This window comes from Bombyx mori, chromosome 10 (genome assembly GCF_030269925.1).
Source record: "Bombyx mori chromosome 10, ASM3026992v2".
Classification (NCBI taxonomy): Eukaryota; Metazoa; Arthropoda; class Insecta; order Lepidoptera; family Bombycidae; genus Bombyx; species Bombyx mori.
In genome coordinates, this window is record NC_085116.1 from 1,439,260 (window position 1) to 1,465,669 (window position 26,410).

Consider the following 26,410-nt stretch of genomic DNA (forward strand, 5'->3'; position numbering starts at 1 on the left):
TAAGCATGTAACGTGCGGAACCGAAGTAAAATAATTAATCCTCGCACGTTAAGCGGAACCCTAAAGTGTCGAACAACGCCGTGCGACAGAGGCGATGCCTGCGCAAGATTCGTAAAAAAAAATACGGAGGGTCGATAAAGAAAAATTGAATAAGGCGCACGCGCCGGTCGCTGCACAAAATTTTTAATTTTATTTAATTTAAATCATCTTACCTTGTTGTACCTATAAGAGTTGTAACGATAAAATATATGATTAATATTAAAATCATTTTTACCAATCTCTGGTCTCCATAATACAGGGTATCCTAAATGGCGATCGAATGATCGTGCGTAATTTGTTCTCATTTATTATTATTCTTTATAACAGAGGTCTGTGAGTGATGTGAGCAATAATTTTTTTTTTTTCATAATTAGAGAAATTAAAACTTTTTTAAGCACCCGTTTTTTGTTATATGCTGGTGCGATGTCTGAGATGTGACGAAAGTCATGTTTGTGGAATTTGGTATAGCCAATTTACCTTTATAAATCACTTCCACTATCCTCATTTAAGTAATTTCATTGTAAACTAATTAAAAATACACAGAAAATGTGATTACCCATCTCTGGTTACATATGAAATGTTTTATTTATTTGTTTACTTAGGAATCTTTAATGTAAATTGTTAAACAGTTCTGGGAATCTGATTACATCGGTGGCGCGGTAATTAGCGCCCTTGACTAGGTCGCTAGATCGAGGGTCGTAAATTCGATTCTACAAAAGATTTGCTTGAGAGTTATATTGTAAGCGTTTAATATTTTTAAATGTATTAAATAAATATGAGAATATATAACCGTCTGGAATCCCAGTTTGAAAATTCTTATTATATATAACATTTTAATGAAAAATATGATTCATTAAGCAATAAGGATTAAAAATACAAATTTAAAAAGACTATACTGTAAATTGGCTGTCCACTGCCACTTCAATCTTGCAATCCTTCGGGCTATGTCAATTACCTTGGTTCTTTTGCGAATCTCCTCATTCCTGATTACATTTCGCAGGAAAACACCGGGCATAGCCCTTTGCACTGCTTTTCTAGTGACTTTGAGCCTTCTGATAAACCCCTTATTCAGCGACCACGTCTCACTGATATAGACAACAAACACTGGTCATAGAATTTTGTCTTGAGACTATTATCATGATTTCAATGTTATTATTGTCACCGATAATTCGGTCCTTGACAAAAAATCATTCCAAATAGATTTTAATATGACTGTTTTCAACTACTGCCTGAGATTTGTAACAATGTACACTGAAACAGAAAAACAATCATTGAAGTGCTATTAAAATTTACTTGTGGTTCAGTCACACGATGGATGACTTAATTCTAACAAACAGCTAATTGGTTGGATTTTTTTTTCGTAAAAGATACGTTTATTTCTAAAATAAAAGATCGTTTGTTCGTAACTAGACAACAGTAACGAACGCCATTAGTTGATAACTTAACGACAAGGTACATTGAAGGTAATGTGAGTGACAATGTGTAATGTGACCGTCCAAAATTTTTGTACTTCCGTCAAAATTAAGATAAAAAAAAGTTACAGAATGCAAAATAATATACGAAATACAAAAAATCGCTTAAAACATTCTACAGTCCATTCACTAAAAAATGAGCCAACTGAGCTACACGAAGCGACGACGTTACGATCGGTTCGACATCGATATCGCTTCGAAATTAACACTAATACGCTCGTAAAACCGTCAGCGGCGTCAACGTGTTGCGATAGAGGCGCGCCCGCGACGCATCGAATACTGCTGCTATATGAATGTCGCAATGTTGTTTACTGCTTAATACGTATTGTAAATTCAGATTTATAAACGTACTAGCTGTACCCGTCCGCTTCGCTGGGCATTTAAAATTAACTTTATTATTTGTCACCCCCACAAAGATCTTATACCTTTAAACGAGCAATTCTTGTATATTAATATATATAATCTGAATCTCGGAAACGGCTCCAACGATTTTCATAAAATTTAGTATACAGGAGATTTCGGGGGCGGTAAATCGATCTAGCTACGATTTATTTTCAGAAAATATTGTTTTATTCGGGTTTTCAATAATCAACTCTTCCCAACATCTATTGGCGAATAATAATACTATTTTTCTTAATTGAGGGCAACTAACTGCTTTAAAGACAACAAGATGGCGTTATAAAAAAAAAACGATCATCATCTAGTTCTCATAATTAACGCCCCCGCAACTGGTTTAGGGAGTCCAACACTCATATAAATATTAGCCTATCCATTAAAGTACTTTTTACATTGTATTTTCTACATGGATACCAAGTTTCAAGTCAATCGGATGCATGGTTCAGTAGTTATAACGGAACATCCGTAAAAACCACTGTAGATTATATATTAGTATATATTCCCGACCGATTGCCACAAATGACCTCCTTGCAGTCGCAAAAATTGTGTTCGAAACATCTTTAAAAGTGCTTCCAATTAAGAATATCATAAAATATGATCACTATTCATCCTACTTATGGAAAAACTAAAAAAAAAAAAAACTATTATATACTCGTAATATATAAGTATAAGTATAAGTATATATTTTTATTAAGGTATCATTTCGGGAAGAAATAAAAGAATTACATTTTTCGAACGTCGCTTTATAACATGGAATGCTTTAGAAATTTTAAATTGAACTATTCACGCCATTACACGATTTTGTTGGCAAAACTAAATACATAATAACAGAATCAGTTCAAAATCTAGCATGTAAATGACATAAATCAGATATTACGTTACGGGCTTACTGATTAAATTCGAACCTTAACATTTGATTTCAAGGGTTATTATGCATCAAACAATACGCTACGGCACCGAGCTAGTTGCTTATCAGTATCGAGTATTGGTATTCTAATATTATAAAGCTGTAAAATTTTACATTTGAATGCAGTTGGAATAATTAGATGAATCGCTTTGGATGTCTATGAATAAACGTGTTTAGGTAAACAATAGGAAAAAATAATAATAATATAATTTTTGGGAATATATTGATTGTAACGAATCTTGTAAGCCCTTATGGGTGAGTATTACTTAATATTTTGGTTATTTTGGGCGCGAAGCAATAATGTGTTCCTATATAGCTGACTTAGACTTAGGTATCTATGTTGTTATATCTATGGACTCCACTTAACAACAGGTAGGCCGCGAGACTCGTCTATATTCTAATAAAAAAAATGAAATCTGCTCATTTCAATATCAATGTTTTATTTTTTTTCTTACTTTTTCTGCTAAACTCTATATCTTAGGTAAAATATCTCGGTGACACAAATGATAAAAATCAGACAACAAGCTAACAAAACGTGTCATGTATCCGGCAACCGTTGCCTTTCACATAATACTCGTACATATAACTTTACCGATCAAAACTCGTTTGGAAAATGGTAGTGCCGGCATAATGAGTACGCGATTGTCGCTGCTTTGATTTAATGACTCGAAATAATAGCAGTCAATGCTATCACCGCACCGGGAACGTTCACAGGATGATGCTTTTACAATAAGTAGTATATTATATTAAACGAAAAAAACCGCTCACAATACCGACGTAAGTTGTTGATGTTAATAACAATAAACCTGATAGATAAAGACTATAAAGATAATAGCTGGAATTCTTCGGACAGCTGATGGTGACAGGAAAGGTAGGTAGGCAAACGTCCCAGAGGACGCAGTCCTACGAGATGGTCGAACCAAATACGATCTTCTCTGGACATCAACTTCCACAATGCCTTCCACAAAGCTAAGGATCGTAGAAGATGGAGGGAAATCGTACGTAAGAAACTGATGCAGCGGGAGAGTCACGACCCTCAGTAATGAGGAAAACGACGCAAGGAGGAGGATAAAGATAATAGACGGATGTTTCGAATTCCATGGACAGTACGTCGGACCAGCCTATCCATTCTGAAAGAGTTCGGTATTGCCACTAGGTTGCCCGCTATCTGCTTCCAACGTATTCTCACGTACTTCAGCCACATCGCTTGTAAAGGCCCCGATAACTTAGAGAAGCTGACGGTAGTTGGTCAGGTTGACGGGAGAAGATCACGCGGACGCTCACCTTACCACTGGTCTGATCTGGTAAAGACGCTCACAGTCCTGCCTTTTTTCTTTTTTTTTCTACCTATGCTGATAGTCTTGAGAGGCTATTTCAGCTTCACCCTAACGTTTGTAGCTGAGCTCACGGGGCTCAAACCGGACAGTTGCTAACACTGACCCTAGCAAGAGCAGTGATTCACAGAATCTACCACCGGATCGGAAACCGACCGAATTCAATACCATAGACTCACTAAATACATTAGTCATTTAGCAAATTAGAATTATACCTATAATTATTGTTAACCATCCTATAATTATAATTAACAAACTATAATTATAATTAACAATCCTGAGAAATAAAAATTAGCTATGATAAGAAACGGAAAAATAATAACGTCACTAAAATATGTTAGACGATTTAAAATCATCCTATACATAGGGAGCGATGACACCGCCGCATTGAGGTAATGGAGGCGCATTATTTTGTACTAATTAATTTATGATAATGTCCCGATAAAGGATTCGGTACAATAAATCTCTATAATTAGCCGTATTTCGAATTATTAAAATGTAATTATGATTTGAATGATGCCTTTGATACATTTTTTTTTAAATTAAAGGTTCAGCGGTTTTTTGAACCGAAGAACCAGATCATTGGTTCGTGAAATATATTATTCTGATATTTGGGCAGTATTCGGAAATTTTAATTATTTGTAATTTAAACTACAATTATGATTTTGTTACGATTTTGTGAATCGTTGAATCATGTTTTTACGGGTAAATCTTGAACTTTAAAAGTGTAAACTATTCGAAACTTCGGAAATAATAGCGTGATAATAAAAAAATGAGTGAGATATATGTAAGAAGATATAAGAGAGTTACCTATTACTGTAAAAGTGGTTTTAATTATTCAATTATATAATAGACGATGACTTAATATTCTCATATTCTTAAATTTACTTTAAATAATATAGAAATTCTATTTAAACCCCAAAGATTTTAATCTAACTGAAAAAATCAATATTTGTTTGTTCGTGTTCTATATGCTATTTAATCATTCGTAAGATCGCGTTAAAACTCAAGCCTCAAATAGTACTCATTCTCAGATGTTTGCACTCTTGGCATAGTGGTCGTGGTCATCATTTCGGATGGTATTGCGCTTCATAAGGGTTTTTTTTTATTGCCCTTGTAGGCAGACGAGCATACGGCCCACCTGATGGTAAGTGGTCACCGTCGCTCATGGACGTCAGCAATGCTAGGGGCAAAGCCAAGCCGCTGCCTACCAGACGTCGTCACTCTTATTCATAGTTGTTTGCACTCTTGTCAGAGTAGTCCAGTAAATATGCATGTATACATCATATTAGATCCGCATTACCGATGAGAAGCTTGTTAAAAACCCTGAACCTCTTCAACCGAAAAATATAGCACAACATGATTTACAAAGCAACTTTTTCAGATCATGTAACAAATAAAAACTTAACGAAGTAACGAAGCCACTTAAACAAAGGAGGGCCAACAGTCCGTGACGCTATAAACCAATAAAACATGTATATAAATAAAAATAACTGCCTTATACTAAATAATGTCCAAATACTTGGGATACATAGACTGTATATCAAGCTTGGGGTGGCTTGTCACACCGCCTGAAATATGGCGTCACAGAACATAAAATATACAACAAAAACTGTTGTTCTTCCAACAGTTTTGGCCCATATTAAGAACGAGCACAAACAGAATGTGGATTCGGAATAGGGTTACGGCTTTAACGATGAGTCGCTATTGTTCCTATTTAGTTTTTTTTTTTTATATGAGCTTTCCTAAGTCTCGGCTAGGCAGCCTCATGATGTATGAGAAATTTATGGGTGAGTTATTTTAATAAGCAATTCTTTATCAGTTTTGTTAGGCAATAGATCAAACATTCCTTTTGATTTTTTTTTATTGCCCTTGTAAGCAGAGGAGCATACCGCCCACTTAATTGTGAGTAGTTACCGTCGCCCATGGACTTCAGCAATACCAGGGGCAGAGCCAAGTCGCTGCTTACTGCAGAACCTTTGCAGAACCTTTGTTTTCATCGCTAATCCAACCCTAACTCTGCTTAAGAGTAATTTTGGGCGTCGTTCGAGCTTAACTAGCAGGAATATAGGGATGATAAAATTACCTAATAATAAAATGGTATAAAGTTAATGCAATATTTTATTGTATTTGAAGATAGGTTGAACGAGTATCTGTAAGAGAACCAAAAGAATATTGGAGTAATTCTCATAAATTATGTAACTAACTACTCTATGAGATCACCTGAAAGAAAAGTAATTGACCTCGAAAATAAATAATAGTTTCAAAAAACTAACAAAATACGCTTTTATAGAAAATCCCACTAAAAAATAGCAAATAAATTTTAATAAATTTGAATTAAAAATAGTGTAAGAAAAAATGATTTTATTGTAAAAAAAGCGTGGGGTGCATTTGATAATATCCTGAAAAGCTTTTAAACTATTATTTATTTTTCATTTTTTAGTTTAATTTCATTTTTTTCAATAACTTTTTTCAATTTTTTTTAATGTTGAATCGTCATCGGTCCTTAATAAGTATACCAAATTTTGAGTTAATCCGACGTTTTGAAGGGAGTCAAAATCATGTTCAAAGATTCTGTTACATACTAACACACATACGTCTGAACCTAATAAAAACGTATTAAAATTATATTTCAATGAAGTCTCCTCGGTTTTCCTTATTCGAAGTCCTCTGCTCCGATTCGAGTGGAGTTCACAGGGTAATTCGTTATTTTTATTGTTTTTTGTTATTATGATTCTGTCCCCCGGATTACGCGGCGTGATGCATGGAGAGGCGCTGGATGCGTTTAATTGCCACGGACGCTTCCATTATGACGATAAATAATAAGATTACGGCACGAATAGAGTAGAGCTTCGCTTGTGTATTGGAAGTTCTTTAGTTAGTAGTTTTTTCTGGTGGTAGGACCTCTTGTGAGTCCGCGCGGGTAGGTACCACCGCCCTGCCTATTTCTGCCGTGAAGCAGTAATGCGTTTCGGTTTGAAGGGTGGGGCAGCCGTTGTAACTATACTGTAATCTTAGAACTTATATCTCAAGGTGGGTGGCGCATTTACGTTGTAGATGTCCATGGGCCCTCGTAACCACTTAACACCAGGTGGGCACAGCCCACCCATCTAAGCAATAAAAAAAAAAATTAGTGAATTTTTAAAATTTTTTTTTTATTGCCCTTGTAGGCAGACGAGCATACGGCCCACCTGATGGTGAGTGGTTACCGTCGCCAATGGACTTCAGCAATGCCAGGGGCAGAGCCAAGCCGCTGCCTATCGCTTAATACTCTCCACAAGCCTCTTTTAAAGAAGGACATGTCATAGCGCTCGGGAAATACCGTGGAGGGGAGCTCGTTCCATAGCCGGATAGTACGTGGCAAAAAAGACCTCTGGAAACGCACTGTGGATGACCGCATTGGCTCCAGGTAGTATGGATGAACTCTACTCCGGTGGCGGGCGGTGCGATGGTAAAAACGAGATGCCGGTATCATCTCGAACAATTCCTCAGAGCACTCCCCATGGAACATTCGGTACAATATACAGAGGGAACCGAAGTCCCTCCGCAGACCCAAAGGTTCCAAACGATCGTATAAACGACGTATCGTAGGTTCGGGGAATATAAGTCTTATGTATTTACCTATAGAGTTTACTTGTAGATAAATGTAGTCGATTTCAACGTAAGATTTTACCTCTAGCTGGAGCCCCTGGACAGTTCAAGGTGAACGCCCTCGCTCACCACAATTGAAGCATCGAAATATCAGCTGCATTACAATGTAATAGATTTTAATTAAATGTCGAAGAGGCAACTGATTTCAATTAACTATAATATTGATTAATTAAACTGAAAAATTATAAAGCACTCCCGCCAGTCGATAGTATCTTAATCGTATGCCAGACATGGCTGATGTCCATGGCCACTGATAGCTACTCGCCGTCAGCGTAACCGTAGAGTTGTCTAGCTTCAAAAATAAAAAGAATATCAACCGACAAAATACTGACGACTTTACACACTTTTATTTTATTAGAACGAATAATTTCTAACAAAAAAATTATGAAACAGTTCTTATTCCAAAAGTGAATTTAAAAATACCATTGTTGTTAGAAAGCAGCAACGCTACGTCGTACGTAATACCAGAACTCCTCATTAGGGATGTCGGAATAATTGTAAGTACAATTCGTTCCACAAACATTTTGAAAAAAAGTTTATAATTGAACTTGAATTTTTTTTCAGTCATATTGATATAAATGTGCTTTTGAAATATTTCTATTAGCTTGGATAGGCAATTAGTTCACAGCACATTTAGAGAGAAAGAGAATACACTTTATTGCACACCAAAACACAATTTACACTCGAAAAACAGTCAAAAAGCAGATACATTTGTACAATAGGCGGTCTTATCGCTAAAAGCTATCTCTTCCAGACAACCGTTTAATTTTTCGTTAAATCTGAATCTAGAAATATAATTCGAGCTTCGTGAACTTATATTCAACCGGATAAATAAAACCAACTGTATAAAACTATAACGTTTCAAATTGACTAGCATAATAAAATAATAAATACTTTCTTACCATATGTATTCGACTAGCTACGATTCCGAAAGAAATAGACCAATATTAATTAGTTAATATTTTATTACCGAGTTCGTATTTAAATAGTGCAGTGATTATTATCTTATATCTTCCAAATTTAAAACAAATTAATTTTAGCACACAGCTAATTTAATAAAATAAAATATTTTCCTTTTAGGCTGACGAACTTACGGCCCACCTGATGGTGAGTGGTTACTGCCGCTCATGGACATCAGCGATGCCAGGGGCAGAGCCGAGCCGCTGCCTACTGTTAATTGAAATTTAAGACAAGTGTGGATTTTATATGCCTCAATCAATTTGAAAAAGTTTCGAGATCCATCTATGATACACACAGGTAGTGACTCTGAGACAGTAAAAAAGTTTACCCACGTTCTGGCCTATAAAATAAATAACCGTCCCAAGGAGTGTCCAATCCATCGAAGACACATGTCATCATCATACCCAGCAGAAACAGATAGGAATAAGTACCCCAGTGCTAGCCTGTAGCAGTAGCCTAAGATTCACAAAGAAATGCACGTCCTTTTTAATCTTAGAGTGTAACATTGGCAGAAGATAAAACAAAATGAATCATTGATACGAAGTTTCAACCACAATTTTTTTTGTTATTAATTTATTAATCCACTTTTCTACCCGAGTGTACTTCTATATTATAAATCCCGTGTTACACTCATTTCCCAAACGATAATTAAGCTTCAGCCGGTCGTTGTACGCAAGAGGTGCCTTGTTTATTCCTAATATGCTACATTCGCATGATAATAACAAAATAAACTAATACTATTATTATGCATATTGAAATAACGTCTAAAATAGAATGTCTGCTTATGGACACTCATAATATTTGACCCCGGTATGACCTTTCATTTACTATTAGCAACAAATTAAAGACATGCATAAAGATGTGAACACTCGGGAACATACTTAATACGCGATAATTTCGTGTCGTTCTTACATGTCTTACATGTTGATTCGGACTAATCAGATTATTTCAAATGATCAGCCTTTCTAAAAAACTGAAAACTTTACTTGTAAGTACCCCGTCTTGAACCTGTGATCTCCAGTTTAAGAGATTAGGTGGACGAGCTCACAGCCTACCTGGTGTTAAGTGGCTACAGGAGCCCATGGACATCTACAACGTAATTGCGCCACCCACCTTAAGATATAAGTTCTAAGATCTCAGTATAGTTAAAACGGCTGCCCCACCCTTCAAACCGAAACGCATTACTGCTTCACGGCAGAAATAAGCGGGGTGGTGGTACCTACCCGCGCGGACTCACAAGAGGTCCTACCACCAGTAAAAAAGAGATGTATATCTACACCTAAAGAGCGCGCTGATCGCCCTGCTATTAAATAGATATTATACATACATGTACTAATAAGAAGCGGCCATATGCCTACCTTCCCAAGGCGACAGTTAAAAAACACATAACAACCCATGAACATCACAAAGTAAATGCTGCTATTTATCTTGAGAAATGAGATCGAAACGTAATTCAAATACGGCAACGGGTGTCTTCCCTTTCAAGCCAAATTACAACAATACTTTGACAGAAGTTTATAAATATATGCTAAATACAGCCTAGCGTCTCCTACAAATGACTTCTTGCAACAATAAAACACTAGACTTTTATAAACAGTTATGAGAAATAAATTAGCTAATCAATAACAGAAACGTTTTACAAAAAAAATACATTAACTTTTCCAAAAACCTCGGTCATTAAGATACATTTTTCTTAAAATTCAATTCAAGTTAACAGGTTCCAAACAAATCATAATTGTTATTATAGTTAACAAAACAAATGCAAATGCACCTAATTGCTACTATCTACTTAATTACTACTACCAACTAAGTGCTAATTTAACTTAAGCATTTCTTCAGAAATAATACATTTACTCAGAAAAAGACAAAGATACAATACCAAGTAGGGGTAAACGAGACAAAAATCAATAATATCTCGAGACTCTTAAAAGCAGTCAGTAGTCGTTCTAAAGATGTCATTGTAGAATGTGTTCTGCGGTTTATAACATACATAAACTAACATTACTCTAAAACATTCGTCAGTCACAGGCGAGTAGTCACGACGTTAACGTGTCAACGTTAGAATGGGTACAAAACTACTAGACTTGGAAACCATCCTGCTCCGTAACGAGCAATGGATGAAACTCGAAGAAGACTGGAAGCCGGTGGACCTGGATGAAGACAGGACAGAGGAAGACAACGAACCAGCTATGACGACAATGCTCAGCGCTTTGGACTTGAAGAAAACTACATTTGATTCTGCGCAGCTGTTGAAAAAAGTGCGAAGAAAAGTCGCGAGACAGCTATCTGATAAATCGATTATCGACTATAATGATTTTATACGCAATCTCCAGAATAACGAGGCGAACGATCAACAGTTTTTCTTTGTAAACGGCCAAATAATCTCCGCTGTCTCAATCGAAGAAATATGCCGAGAAATTGACGATATCTTCAAATCGATTGACAGACTGGCTTCGGCTACAAGCACCCTGAGGAACCGTAAGCCGGACGTGGTGCAGTGCAGCATCTCAGCCGGAGACTTAAGTTTTGACGATACTATAGACCAGATAGACGAAGAAAAAATAGACCAGTGTATAGAAGAAGCTTTCGAAGAGTTGAGTGGAAGTTTCACAAGTGTGTGCCAGAATGAAAACAGCCAGGAATCAGTGACGACTCTAGTCAAAAGGTTTACTTCTCTATTGAATAATCCAACAATACAGTGTGGTCCTCGACGCCAAAGGCAGTGTTGCAGCAGATTCCAGGAGCTGGCAGATTTTTGGAACAATCGCGCTTTTCACGATCGTTCATAATTTAAGTGGGTACTTTGAGATTTTTTATTAAATAGGTAAATTTTGTAATATTATATTTTTGTTTGTCTCATAGGTAGTAAGTAAAATGAAATGAACAATTGTTTTATTACATTTTTGATTAACTGTTTTTTTTTAATTAATACAATTTAAATTATTTATTAGTATTAGACTTATGACATGACCTTAATATAGTTTTGGTAAATATTGTTACAAGAATTTAGCTTTATACCAAATAATATCTACGTATGTTTTATATTAGTGTTTAGTGCAAGAAAAACATGTGATAGTTGTTAATAAGTAAACGTTGTAGTTACTTGAATTTTCAAGCTTATATTGTGATGAACGTTTTCTGAAGATGCAATACGACCTGGTTAGGTTAGCTTTAGTGGTTAGCTTTAATCCAAACCGCTAGGTAGAACAGTCCTTGCTATTTCTGCCGTATGTCACAAGCTCCATTTTGAAGGATGATAAAGTCGTGATAAAATACAGTTGCAACTTAGATCCAATGGTGAGCAGCGGCACCTTTGTGATGTCTAGACTCCGCACACTACTGAACACCATTCATTAGCTACCCATCCATGTAACAATAAATATTGGGATAGTAAAAATAGTTTTATTAAATTATATCAGAGGATCTAGCACTAGTGACATTAAAATTGCTATCACTTTACTGGTAGTAGGACCTCATATGAGTCCGCACGGGTAGGTACCACCACCCCGCCTATTTCTGCCGTGAAGCAGTAATGCGTTTCGGTTTGAAGGATGGGGTAGCCGTTGTAACTATACTGAGAACCTTAGAACTTATATTTCAAGGTGGGTGGCGCATTTTCGTTGTAGATGTCTATGGGCTCCAGTAACCACTTAACACCTGGTCGGCTGTGAGCTCGTCCAAACAACTAAGCAATAAAAAAAAAAAGATGAAGCAACACATAAGAGAAAATGTTTTTCATTATTGCTAAACCGCCATAGAATAGACGCATACATTTTATAATATGAGTGTCATCACCGATCTTGAGACATGAGAGTCGCATTAAAACAACGACTGTGCAAAATCTCAATTTATATATCTAAACTAATATTATAAAGAGGAAAGATTTATTTGTTTGTTTGTTTCGAATAGGTTCCGAAACTACTGGACCGATTTGAAAAATTCTTTTTTCATTAGAAGCCGACATTGTCCCTGATGAACATAGGCTACTTTTTTTTATTTATTTTTTATTTTATTTTTTTGGTTTCATGTGTGTTTTAATGTTTCCGAAGCGAAGCGAGGGCGGGTCGCTAGTCTTTTAGAAAATAAAAAAAAAATTGCTTCATTAAGACCAGGCGTTGGCATCAAAACGTGCCCCTATTTAACGACTATTTCATATCCCGTTTTTGTTATTGTCGCTATATCGCTGTCACTAAACATTATGATACCTATTATTCGTCAACATTTGAATACATATTTCGTAAAATATTGAACGCGACATAAGCAGAACGATAGTATGGGCCGGCATCAACATCCTGCCACTTTAAATTTCCACTAAGAAAGATAAACTTCATTATTTTATAGAAACCAATACCACAGTATTTACTTATTCAGTAGGTGCTGTTAGTAAATGTATAAAATGCTATCCCTCACGGCTCGACTTAACTTTGTTTTTAAGCTATTGCATAGCTTCTATCACGGGCCTTGAGCGCGGCGACTGAATCAAGAAATTCCGTAACGAAAATAACCTGACACCCCCACTACGCCTACTATGTAGCTCACGGTAGCTACTATGTATTCACACGTTGCGCTGGTGTAGTGTTTGTGAATAAGCGCGCGGCGTGATGTCGCACTGCATGAGCATCATGAAAAGTCTGCCCATCTCTCTCTCTCTCACGGTGTGAAGGGGACAGTTAATGTTTTGCTTTTGTTAATGTTTATAAATATAGCGTGATCTTATTTTTATTATTGTTTTAATGTTTAATTATTATTGTCTAATTGTAATTGCATAAGTTGATAAAAAATGCTTTGCAATAGGTTTATCGCGGCAGTCCCCGAGTGCCATTTTTTTTTCTTTCGGATTTTAACCGCACCTTAAACGGCGATAACTTAGTTAAATGAGTTTTATTCAGTTCAGTTATTTCAGTTATTTGTCACGCAGACTTAGACGTAATGTAACAAAGAACACAACTCAAATCGCCAGAGACGATACCAATCGCCATTCGAGATCGGACACCCAAATAAACTTGATTGGTTCGTGTTTTTCTCACATAAATACGTCCCCAGTGTCGGATAATCACAGTAACTCAATTAACGTCCTTCAGTCGATGCTAGCTAGTCTCTGTGCTCATAAATTGACAAACTGTCCAACTGTTCTGAACAAGCTGGAATAAGTTTCTGCTTCCGGTCAGTGCGCGAAACATATGGTGCATACGGGCTGAGATTGTGTAGCGCCCGCGGCATATTTACGAAAGAAAAACAATAACGCTAAGCAAATTTAGGGGCACGTTTTGATGTCAACGCCTGGTTTTAATGAAGCAACTTTTTTTATTTTCTGAAAGATATATAAATTGAGATTTTGGACAGTCGTTGTTTTAATGCGACTCTCATGTCTCAAGATCGGCAATGACACTCATATTATAAAATGTATGCGTCTATTCTATGGCGGTTTAGCAATAATGAAAAACATTTTCTCTTATGTGCTGCTTCATCTTTTTTTTTTATTGCTTAGATGGGTGGACGAGCTCACAGCCCACCTGATGTTAAGTGATTACTGGAGCCCATAGACATCCACAACGTAAATGCGCCACCCAACTTGAGATATAAGTTCTAAGGTTTCAAGTATAGTTACAACGGCTGCCCCACCCTTCAAACCGAAACGCATTACTGCTTCACGGCAGAAATAGGCAGAGTCTTTACCCACCCGCGCGGACTCACAAGAGGTCCTACCACCAGTAATTGTCATTGACTTGTTTTTGTTTCAATAAACTTGAGAAACCAAAGTTTCAAAGCTTTATTCTGACACCGGAAACGCGCTCATAGGCTGGTGTCATCAGTGCTTTTGATGCGATAGACTGCAGCTTTTAGTATATTTGCCATTTATTTCAAACCAAACTGTATGTAGCACGTATAAATCGAGACAAGTATCAGCCAAATAAAAACAATTTTATTGATGTATTGAAGAAACCGCCATGTTTCATTTTCTTGTTCTGCGCCCTTTTTCTGTATAAATGGGTGTATGACCTCACGTTACATCCGTAAATTGTTTATCCGAATGCTTATATATAACAGTGTAAATGGCTGCATCACACCTTGAGAAATGAGGTCGAAATAAACATTTTATTAAGTAATGGCGGTCTCACTCTTCAATTCAAACACACACCTTGCGGACTTTGAATATGATCAACATGACCAATAAGTCATGTAACTAAATAGCGCTTGCCCTCACTGTCCTTACTGGAAAAGATTTTGCCAGTGACTTCCACTTACGGGGAATAATAAAACAAAATAGCTCGATTTATAATTTTTTTGTTGCTTATTGGAATGGACAAGCTCACGGCCACCTAGTGTTAAGTAGTTACCGGATCCCATAGACATCTGCAATGTAAATGCCGCTACCTTCCTTGAGATATGAGTTCTTAGGCCTTCATTTTTGCAGTACAACGGCTGCCCCAACCTTCAAATCGAAACCCATTTTTGCTTCACGGTAGAAATAGGCAGGGTGGTGATACCTACCCGTGTGGACTCACAAGACGTCCTACCACCAGTATATCGATAGTTGATTTTATGTAAATAGAAAGTTCTAAGCGTCGAAGTGAATCAAACGCCGCGTTCTGCTTTCGTATAGAAGCCCGTGTGCTTACAGGAAGCCGTCCGTAGCTAGTATTCGTGATTTAGCGTACAACTTGGCCGGTGTCCTGTGAGGGCCGCGGACTCTGTTTGTGTAATGAACCATGAATTGTAGTGCGATGTCCACTGTACAGGTAATTAACTAATGGCGCTGTTTTCAAACTTAGTACTACTAAACTGTCTATATAATAAACTACTCTTTTAGGAGTATTTTATAAATGTCTTCAATCTTAATTAAAACTGGTATTTCTGTACCGTTTTTAATTTTTTTTACGAAAGAGATATTAGTTCTGGCTCGGAGGCCTCTCCAGTTTCACCAGGACAGGTGGGCGAGCAGAGGCTCAGCCAGGAGGGGTGGGATTTTCTAACAGCTGCCCGAGCGCCTTCAAAGGAGACCTAACAACTCAAGGGCAGCTGCTTCGCGAATAAATCAACTACCGGATCGGAATCGCGACCCGCTGAGAAGATCCGGCGAGAAACTCAGCGGGCTGATGTTTAGGTTAAGTTGCATGCCGAACTCTTTGCCGAGTTCGACGAGTACGGCTACCGGTACTCCCTACTCCAAGTGTTAGAGCTGAAGGCGTCTAATGCAAGGGCTATTGGATCATCTGTACCGTAAAACGTAGCACGGGTAGGCCTCTTTCTCATAATTCATGTGAATGTAAGGATTAAGATGAGCTACAGTTGCATTGGAGCTGCTGGATCATCAAAGACGTCATCGCTTATAAACAATAAATACACCTTTCTTGTTTCAAGCATTCCACGTCCTTCTATTCATCACCAAGAAAAAAGTACAAAATGTAGTATAGGAGACGCGGATATTAAACACTAATATAGGAAGGCGAAAAACCCACCAAACAAATTAATAGATTTAAATATTTTATTAATAATAACACAGGAGAAACTGTTGTGATGGTACTATTTCCTATTGCTCGATGAGTGAAAGAACCTATAAACATCACAAGGACGTGGTAGAACATCTAGGAAGTCCGCATGGATAGGTACCACCGCCCTATCTATTTCTGTCGTGATGCAGTAATGCGTTTCGGTTTGAAGGGTGGGACAGCCACTTTACTGTAAAAACTGAGACTTCGAACTCATATTTCAAGATGGGCATTTACGTTGTTGATGGGATGGATGATCTATGGGCTCCGGTAGCCCCTTAACACCAGGTGAACGGTGAGCTTGTCCATTGATATAAAAAAAAACATGTAAAATGTTTAGCTTAAATTATATGAATTTAATATAATACACACGCCAAAACTGTGTTGCCAATGCCTACATCGGCAACTTAGCTGTGTCGTTTTCGCAGTTAGCTGCATGGAATGGGACTAATTACATGACTATGGAACTAAGAGGACATTACAGGCATTATTAATAAATATGATATAACCTGACTGAACAGAGAGAGCTCGTTTTGTCTCTTTCACTGGTATTTAAAACTAAAATGCGGATAGTAATCTGTGCAATGAAAACAATGAATTTTGTTGTATGAAGGCTATCAGACAATTCGATAGGAGAAACAAGTCGATAAAAGAATTTAGTTTATTTATATTCAACTCTTTTTTTGTCTTTGTTTTTCGCGAATCGTTACCGCAATGAAAATAAATAATTTTGTTTTAATTCGTGTTTATTATTCTTATTCACTAGGTGCTATAATAAAATAAAATAGTAGCCCATAAATACATATTAAAAACTATTCCGTCAGGAAAAGCCCAACGGGTATTTTAAAAAAAGAACACAACTAATAAATACATTTAAAAAAAAAACCAAAAAATATAAAAAGCAACATGGCGTCTCCATTAGTGTTGTCACGGACCGCTCTCAATCAATTTGCGCGAATCGGCCGCGTGAAGTGTTTTTTAATTAATTTTATGAGTGAATTTTGTCAACGGATGCTCTATGGAGTCGCGAAGATAGTTATTTTTATTTAAAAAAAAAATCCTAATTTCAAATGTTAATTTCACTAACAATATTTTTTTAATTATAAATTTGAGCCACATAATCCACACCGGTCTTTAACATTAATTTCTCAATATTCATATATTAAAAATCGAAGAGGTCGACCGAAGAAGACATGGATGGAGTGTGTGAATGACGATATGAGAGAGAGAGGAGTGAGTGTTGAGATGACGGCTGATAGAAGAGAATGGAAGAGAAAAATTAGCTGTGCCGACCCCACTTAGTAGGATAAGGTGGACAAAAAGAAGAGATTCATATATTAAAAATATTACCTACTAAACATTAACGTCTCAAAAACGATTTCAATAGCCTATGCCTGTCTAAATAAAAACATCGGAAAAAAATCAAAATTACAATTTACATTACTACGTGGCCATGCGTCCGATGACCCAGCAGTCGGAATTCTAGCATAAGCACTGATCGATCAAGATTGTTTTCTTGAAAATATGCTGAACTTTTTTATCTATTAATTGAATATTTGAATTTGGTATTAATGGGATGTTAAGATAATGAATGATAGATTATCATACTATAAATGTCCAATTCAATTCAAATGTACAATTTTTGTTGTGGGTTTGAAACGCCTGCGGTCCAACTTTAAAGGCTAACATCTACTGCTAATTTAACTAGTAAGATATTGTTATGAATCCCTAAGACGTGGGATAATTTATTTAGTGTAAAACGTAATAATGACGTCATAAATAATCTCCACAACGAATTGTTACAATCACTACCTCAATACGAACAACTTTACGTTATTACCGATGCTAGGGCTGTAGGATCGCGAAATTATCATATTTTCCAGTTCTGACGAGCGTTAAGTGATAATTCATTGCGAATTGAAACTCTAACCTCAAATTTCAACTTCACTGAAAGCCGCGTTCACATATTATTATGATGTCCATGAGCTTAACTAACTTATCAGTGTGTCGTTCGTCAGTTCATTCATTCATGTAGAGTAATAACAAACATTAATATTATAAGTATTTTGAAGTCTTGAAAAATAGGGGAAATATAAAAAATAATTTTGTATTAAAAAAATTAGCTTATAATGCCTTAACTGGTTGTAGTTGAATGTCAAATCGAATAATTATTACGTAGCTAGTATTACAAGTAAAATTTTTTTTTAGTTTTTTTTTTTTTCGTATTTAAGCTACGGCGTCTCAATCGGCCCTGTTCATGTGACGACGTCCACGCACTAATCCAATATGGCCGACGTAAGCCATTTGTTCGCTCGACGCATCGTTCGTGAAAAAATCAATTACAATTTTTTGACGGCCCAACGTTGACCGCTACGCTTCTGTAGAAAGATTTTTTTAAATTAAAATTTACCTTTTTACATAAACATTTTAAAGATGGGTTTCAGCTGAAATCTGCGAATTATCGTTGTACCTAAATAGAAATAATACTTATAATTATTTATATTTATTAAATATTTTTTATTGCTTAAAATGTGTGTGTGGATAAGCTAACGGCCCACCTGTTGTGAAGTGGTTACCGGAGCCCTTAGATATCTACAAAATAAATCCCGGCATCCCACCTTGAGGTATAAGTTCTAAGGTTTCAGTATAGTTACAACGGCTGCCCCACCCTTCAAACCTGCCCTTTCACGGCAGAATTAGGCGGGTTGGTGGTACCTACCCGTGCGGACTCACAAGAGGTCCTACCACCAGTAAAACAATAATAATTGTGGGTTATGTTCCCATTCTAAGCTCACTGGTTTACTTGAACAACTCAATGTACCCAACAATGTAAGGTCACAATCTGAACCATATTACGTGTGCGCTACGATATCTAGCCGCCTAATAAATAGTACTTAGTCTTTTAGATCCTACCTACATCTGTGTTACGAAATTAAATAACAAAATCCAAAAATAAGGTTTAATGTTGCTTGAGTCGATAAAAAATATGGTTTTTATACTATTTTTCAAATTTCGCGGCACCCGCGTTTTTGTCTTAGATCATTTTTTTGCCATAGAAGCTTAAAGAGAAAGCGATGACATATATGTCTTTAATGTTAAATAATGCCCCATCACCCACCCACAACTCGTCATTTAGTTTGAATCACTATTTAATTGTTATTGGTATAATTATTTGTTTATTTTTCACTACCCTATAAACTGTCAAATTAAAAATCACCGTACCACAAGTCAACGTTATAAACGGATTAAGCAACCCGAACATCTGGGCCCCCCTGTTTACTGAACTAATCCGAAGCGATTTCAAAATTGTAACATAATGACGAGCACTTAACCTCTCAGCTGAGGTATAAACCGACAAATTGAGGAGGCACTCAATCAACGTGCATCGGCCTCGTTGAGAACCGCCCACAAATTAATCCGGTTAACGTTCGTGAGCTACCTGACTGAAGGTGCCGCGAGTATTATCTTCGATGTTGTGCTGAATGGATGCGGCAACCGCTCAAATAGTTATGAGTTCGTGTCTGAATTCGAGGAAGTGATGCCTATTTCTGCCGTGAAGCAGTAATGCGTTTCGGTTTGAAGGGTGGGGCAGCCTTTATAACTATAATGAGACCTTAGAACTTATATCTCAAGGTCGGTGGCGCATTTACGTTATAGATGTCTATGGACTCCAGTAACCACTTAACACCAGGTGGGCTGTGAGCTCGTCCACCCATCTAAGCAAAAAAAACCCTAATATATCTGGCTGCTAGACCAGTGATCCAAAAATAGTGCTTAGATCTTTAAGATACTCTCTTCCGTTAACACATAACTCTGGGATACCCATAAATACTAGGTGACAGTGTATAAGCGCGCACACAACCAATTGTACCCTGGCCCTTAGACAGTTACAGATCGAATTAGAAGCATTCGATTTATATATATAGTTATAGTGAAAACCTTTTATGCTAAATTTAAAACACTGTAGACTGTAAAACTAGATTCAAGGAGTTTGGTTCAAGGAGGTTCATTGAAACCAGTTCAGTGTTTTCTTCAAGTAGTCCTTACGAGAGCTTCACTTGAAACTCCTATCATGCTTTTTTTCCAAATATATGTTTTTTTTTATTGCTTAAATGGGTGGACGTGCTCACGGCCCAGCTGATATTAAGAGGTTACTGGAGCCCATAGACATCTACAACGTCAATACCGCCACCCGCTTGAGATGTGAGTTCTAAGGTCTCAGTATAGTTACAACGGCTGAAGAATAGAAATAGGCTAAGAAAGGTGGTGGTACCTACCCGTGCGGACTCACAAGAGGTCCTACCACTAGGTGTACATTGATTATACCAGATATACATTAGAATATAGAAAATATCAAAAAAAGTATTTTAAATCATAATTAATAACAGGAATGAGTATAAGTAGATTAGCATTACCGAGCATTGATGAAAGAGTTTTGGCACTACTAGTGTATGGAGCATAATTTCCAACCCAATTTCAACCTGCATGCAGGGACATGCAAAATAAAATTTGTATTTTAACAATGAGACTAGCTATATCCCTAAATCCACTGGTAGTAGGACCTCTTGTGAGTCCGCACGGGTACCACCACCCTGCCTATTTCTTAGATATTTCTTAGCCTATTTCTATTCTTCAGCCGTTGTAAATATACTGAGACCTTAGAACTTATATCTCAAGGCCGGTGGCGCATTTACGTTGCAGATGTCTATGGGCTCCAGTAACCACTTCATACCAGGTGGGCTGTGAGCTCGTCCACCCATCGAAGCAATAAAAAAAAAGAAATAATAATTTATAATTTATTTAAATACGTAAAGGTATATAATAATATGTACTACTTTAATTTAAACTGAAAATTGCTCGTTTTGGAACAATTCAAAACAATTTAATTTTTTCTTACACCTTTGTTTATAGTATAACTATATAACAAAGTCGTAAAATTTAGTACAATAATTTATGTTTTCCATTTCTAAATTCACACAACAATAGTCCGCGGTTGCAGACTCACTAAATAATAAATAGCAGTAATGTATGTACATACAAGCTTATCAATTTATGGTCCCCTTGTATCGAAACTTGGGTTCGTGTACCAAGTTGGACGATAAATTAAAAGCCTGCCGCTGCTTGCACTAACTGCACTAACTGTGCAGTTTATGTGTTCAATTAATTGATTGTGTACGACAAATTACAATTATCTCGTGGCTAACATTGGAGGATTATGAACAGCTTAACTTCTAGGTAAGCTTTTGAGAAGTTTTAAAATGATTACTATATGTACCAGTGATTTCCCACGACTTCTTTTAAATAGCACCTACCAGAAGACGTGCTACCCAAATGGGCAATATTGTGTAATTATCTTTTATTTCGTATGTGGATATTCGAGTTCACGGAGCTGCCGGAGTCCATAGACATCATACCGTGAATGCCGCCACCCACCTTGAGACTTGAGGCCTAGGTCACAATTGTGACTTAAACTGGAACCCATTACCGGAAATAAAATACGCCCCAGCAACCATAAAATAAAAGTATCCTCAAAAATAATAGTAGCCAGCACCATAAACATGGCTGTCCAATAAAATTTACAAATGTATGTCACAATACACTGAAAACACTTTCTTCACACGAAAAAAACCAGTACATAAATCAAGGGGAGAGTTGTATAAAAATTCAGACCAAACTCACGTGTCGCGGAAAGTGTATCAACGTAATGCTATATTCGCCTTACATTATGTCAAGTTTATTTTTTATAGTAATCAAACGGCCACACGATCCTACATCATAATTTCTGGAAACCCATCTTGAGTGTTAAGATTATTGGTCGCAGTTCTCAACTCTAAAACTAGAATATAGTTATTGTCTGTCTGCAGTGGCCCGTATGGTATGACCCCGAAGTGGGTCTTGGCCTCCGACAATAAATACCACTATTCATCCCGGCGTTGCGCAACACCTGGCCGGTCTGGCACTTGGAGCTCGCGTAAATGCCCTTCCACAGCATCAGACCAGCGGATTTTACTGTGGTATAAACAAATTGATATCGCAGCGCCGTACATTTTTAAATTGTTTACTAGGTTAGCCGGCGAGCTTTAACAACAGTAGGGTTCAACTGATGTTAATTGGTTACCGAGGCCCATGGACATTTACAAAGTAAATTCTGCCTCCCAGCTAGAAACAAGACGTCTAAGGTCTGAGTTTTAGCAGTATAACGGCTGCCCCACCCTTCAAACCGAAACGCATTAAAACCCACTTATGCAGGCTCACAAGACACCCTACCACCAGTAATTACACAAATTACAATTTTCGGTAGATTACTGGTAGGTAAAGAATAACATAATGATGTTATTCTTTCATCGTGGAAGTAATCCGTAAACTTGTGTTATGTACGTATTTCATTAAACAAATTGGTACCTGCGTGCGGAATTGGAACATTGGCACAACTGCATCGCTCGATACAAATGCACAGGGCATTTGGGCCACGATAACCTCCTATGCACGACGAATATAATTTGGAAAGCGAAATTAGAGACACGCATAGAAGTAAATGAACGGGTCAGTACTTTTTTAATCAAAGGCCAGCTGAGAACATATTCACACGGAGACCTTCAACATCAGTTATTTTTCTGTCGTCACATAGTGTAAGAACAGTATGCAAGCAGCACGCACACCTGGCAGCGTTATAACGACATGTTTATGTGTACGGTCATCTTTAGCTAATCGGAGGGTTATTCATCATGGTTATTTTTTAGTTAACTTGTTATTTATGATTCGCATTTATTTAATGAGGGTAGTTAGAATGTTTTGTTACAGAAATTTTGATTTAAATTACTTTTAATTTTCACTGAGATGAAAGAGGTTAGTGGCCTAATGAGTAAGATGACTGCGTACTCTCTGCCAGAGTTGAAATCTAACAGGCAAGTATATTTTGTTCTATGTAAAGACGAACTAATTTTCACCAATTACTCAGACCATAATTTTATAATTTGCATCATTACTGGTCTTGGAAGGACGGTGTAGGTACCACCATCAGTCACAGTCGACCCCTTCACTTAAAGGCTCTACCACCATACCAAAACATATGCTTTTTTGCTAGTAAACATGAGCTACGGTAACATGGCCGATCTAAGTGTAGTCCAGAAACCTATGCAGACAATTAAAAAAAAAGCTTTCCGCTTTATTATCTTGGCAGGGTCGCCATGTATTGGAGTGATGTAGGCAAAATAAAAGAGAACTGTTCAAGTCGACAATTCGTGTAATACTGTGATAATTTAGTGTGTGCAGTTACAAATATAAGATTAGGTGAGCTGCATACTACAGCCTAATTTTGTCAAAAGACGCCAAGATTGCCAGACTCTAAAAATAAGTTTTCCTATAATTGAGCAGAAGAATGTAGAATCGAAGAATTAGATCTGCTTTATTCCATGTAAAACACCACAGTATCATGATATCGTGTAGCATGTTTTCATAATAATATGAATATATTCGCACTCTCCCCGACGCATCGTTCATGCCACGCCACACAATACGGGTCCCGCGTGGGCCGTATGTCAGCGTGGCCACCTCTCATCGTGTGGTCATTAGATTCGTTTTCATAATGGCTTTTCTGCCAATATTTTATTAGTGTGATTTCGTATTCGCCAACATAATATACAAACTGATGATAAATGTGTGTCCGGCGACTCTTCTCCTACCTGTGCTGATAGCCTTGTGAGGCTATCCTCGACCCACGCTGGTTCTGACCCAGCGTAATATTTCGTAGGATAACCTATTCAAACCGGCGCCATCTAGGCGGGTTTCGGACAGCCTGCCGACCGAGAGGGCTGGTGGTCGTGGCGCCGACGATCGCTGGCCCGGCGTCCCGAGGGGGAGGGTGATGGGAGAGATGTGCTCCGCACTAAACGCTTCACTCTCCTCCCCTTGCCTTTTCATGAGTTCTGTCTCATGCGAGGGTTGGACGTTGGTTGTTGAGAGACAGGAGGTTTTAGTCGGTTCGACTCCGACATGCCCCACCCTCCATTCCCAGTGGAGGGTGGGAGTCCGGCGATTTCCTCCTGCTCACAGTACTCAAACCGGAGTGTTGCTAACACTGGCCCTAGCAATAGCAGTGCTTCGCAAAATCTACCACCGGATCGGCAACGCCAGCCACTGAGAAGATCCGGCGAGAAACTCAGTGGGCTTTATCTGTGGGTGTGGGTTAACGACGAGTACATGAACCTCTAGCTACTACAACTGCAAACTCTTATTCAGCTTTAATAACAGTGCTTCCCCAAAGTAATTAGTTTGGCATTACACCTAATATTCCCAGGTGTATCCTATCCAATTTTTTTTTTGCTACGACGTATTTAGGAATTTCTAAGTATAGCAAAGATGTATCATCATCACCCTCATATTGACAGCGGTGTCCAGATTGTGATGACTATGTTTCGAAGCACTTAAAAACAGGTGAACGTGTATTGAGATAAACAAAAAAAAACACGAAGATACGTAAAATTTTCCTGGACTACAATTTAATCTGATTTTTTCTGTCGTCAGCAAGCGACCTCATTGTTGGCAGTATTGAAGTATTGCAGAGAAATCAAAGCTTAAAATGCATTATAATAATATCTATCCTACCCTTCAAACCGATAGGTGGTAGTATTGCATGCGGTCTCACAACACACTTTGCCACTTTTTATTTTTTTTATTGCCTTGTGTGTGGACGAGCTTACGGCCCACCTGGTGTTAAGTGGTTACCGGAGCCCATAGACATCAACGACGTAAATACCGCCACCCACCTTGAGACATGAGTTCTAAGCCTCAGTTTTTACAATACAACAGCTATCCCACTCTTCAAACCGAAACGCATTACTGCTTCCCGGCAGAAATAGGCAGGGTGGTGGTGCCGACCTGTGCGGACTCATAAGACGTCCTACCATCAGTAATTACATATATTATAAGTTTGTGGGTTTGATTTTTATTGCACGATGTTATTCTTTAAGCGTGGAAGTCAATCGTGAACATTTGTTAAGTACATATTTCATTGAAAAAAATGGTACCTGCCGGCGGGATTCGAACACCGTTGTATCGCTATATACGAATGCACAGGGCGCCTTATCCTTTAGGCCACGATGACTTCAAAACTTATACTATACTACTTATACTAATATAAAGACTAGAGCGCAAATAAGTAGCAAAATATCATAACGGGACATCACTTCAAAAAAGTCACAAGAAACACACACAGACATATTCCGTCTCTGTGAGCTCAAATGTTTTAGCATATTAAAAATCTTGTAGTTAAAAGCGAGTTATCTGTGACCGTCATCACACAAGACGGACCGAATACCATTGTGATGAACGTTACACAAATAAATCTGGAAATAAATTGATAATTATCAGGCCTTTCAGAGTAATTTTCTTATGTTTCTCAACTCATTTTCTTTTTTTTTAATCCCTTTTGACAGGCATTTTTGCTATATATATTATTATATATATTTAAATATAAATAAGGTTTTATTACACATCTTTAGAGAAAAAAAAATCTTAACATTGAGGCGTCAGTTATTACGGTCGCCTTTTTCTTTTCCTACGTATGCCGATAGCCTTGAGAGGCTATTTCAGCTTCGCCCTAACGTGTAGTAGGTTGAGTTCACGGGGCTCTCAAGCCGGAGTGTTGCTAGCACTGGCCCTAGCAAGAGCAGTGCTTCGCAGAATCTACCACCGTATCGGAAACGCTACCCACTGATAAGATCCGGCGAGAAACTCAGTGGGCTGAACGGTCGTCATTTTGTCTATTGAGCCAACATTAAAAACAGAAAATAAACAAACAAAACGAAACTTCAGTTGAATAAAAGTCGCGTAAATCCAACGAGCCGTCACTCCGGGGTCACAAAAACACTTCCACGGCGACAGATTGGCACAAAAGAGTCGAGAGACCGGCCCATTGATTAATAGTGGCCCCGGGACACGCGGACTGAACAAAGCTAATTACTGGGCCATTAATACCGACGACCGCAATCACTCAGCGGTTACAGGTTAAGTTTATAAATCATTGCGAATCAACTAGGGTTGAGAGTTTGAAGAGCCCGGATTAGTTTCTGTTTAGAAACAATAAATAATATAGATTAGAGCTGTACCACAGTCTTTCGTTCTACTCGTAAATCTTAATTACTGATGCAAAGTCGTCGGAAC

At 37.6% G+C, this 26,410-nt stretch overlaps 1 protein-coding gene across 1 annotated transcript; it reads left to right on the forward strand.

The window, feature by feature from the left end:
• Positions 1-10,701: 10,701 nt before the first annotated feature.
• LOC101737453 (uncharacterized) lies at positions 10,702-11,867 on the forward strand. The gene has a single exon (XM_004930282.4). The coding sequence runs from the start codon at positions 10,823-10,825 to the stop codon at positions 11,546-11,548; it is 726 nt and encodes a 241-aa protein (XP_004930339.1). The 5' UTR covers positions 10,702-10,822; the 3' UTR covers positions 11,549-11,867.
• Positions 11,868-26,410: the final 14,543 nt, after the last annotated feature.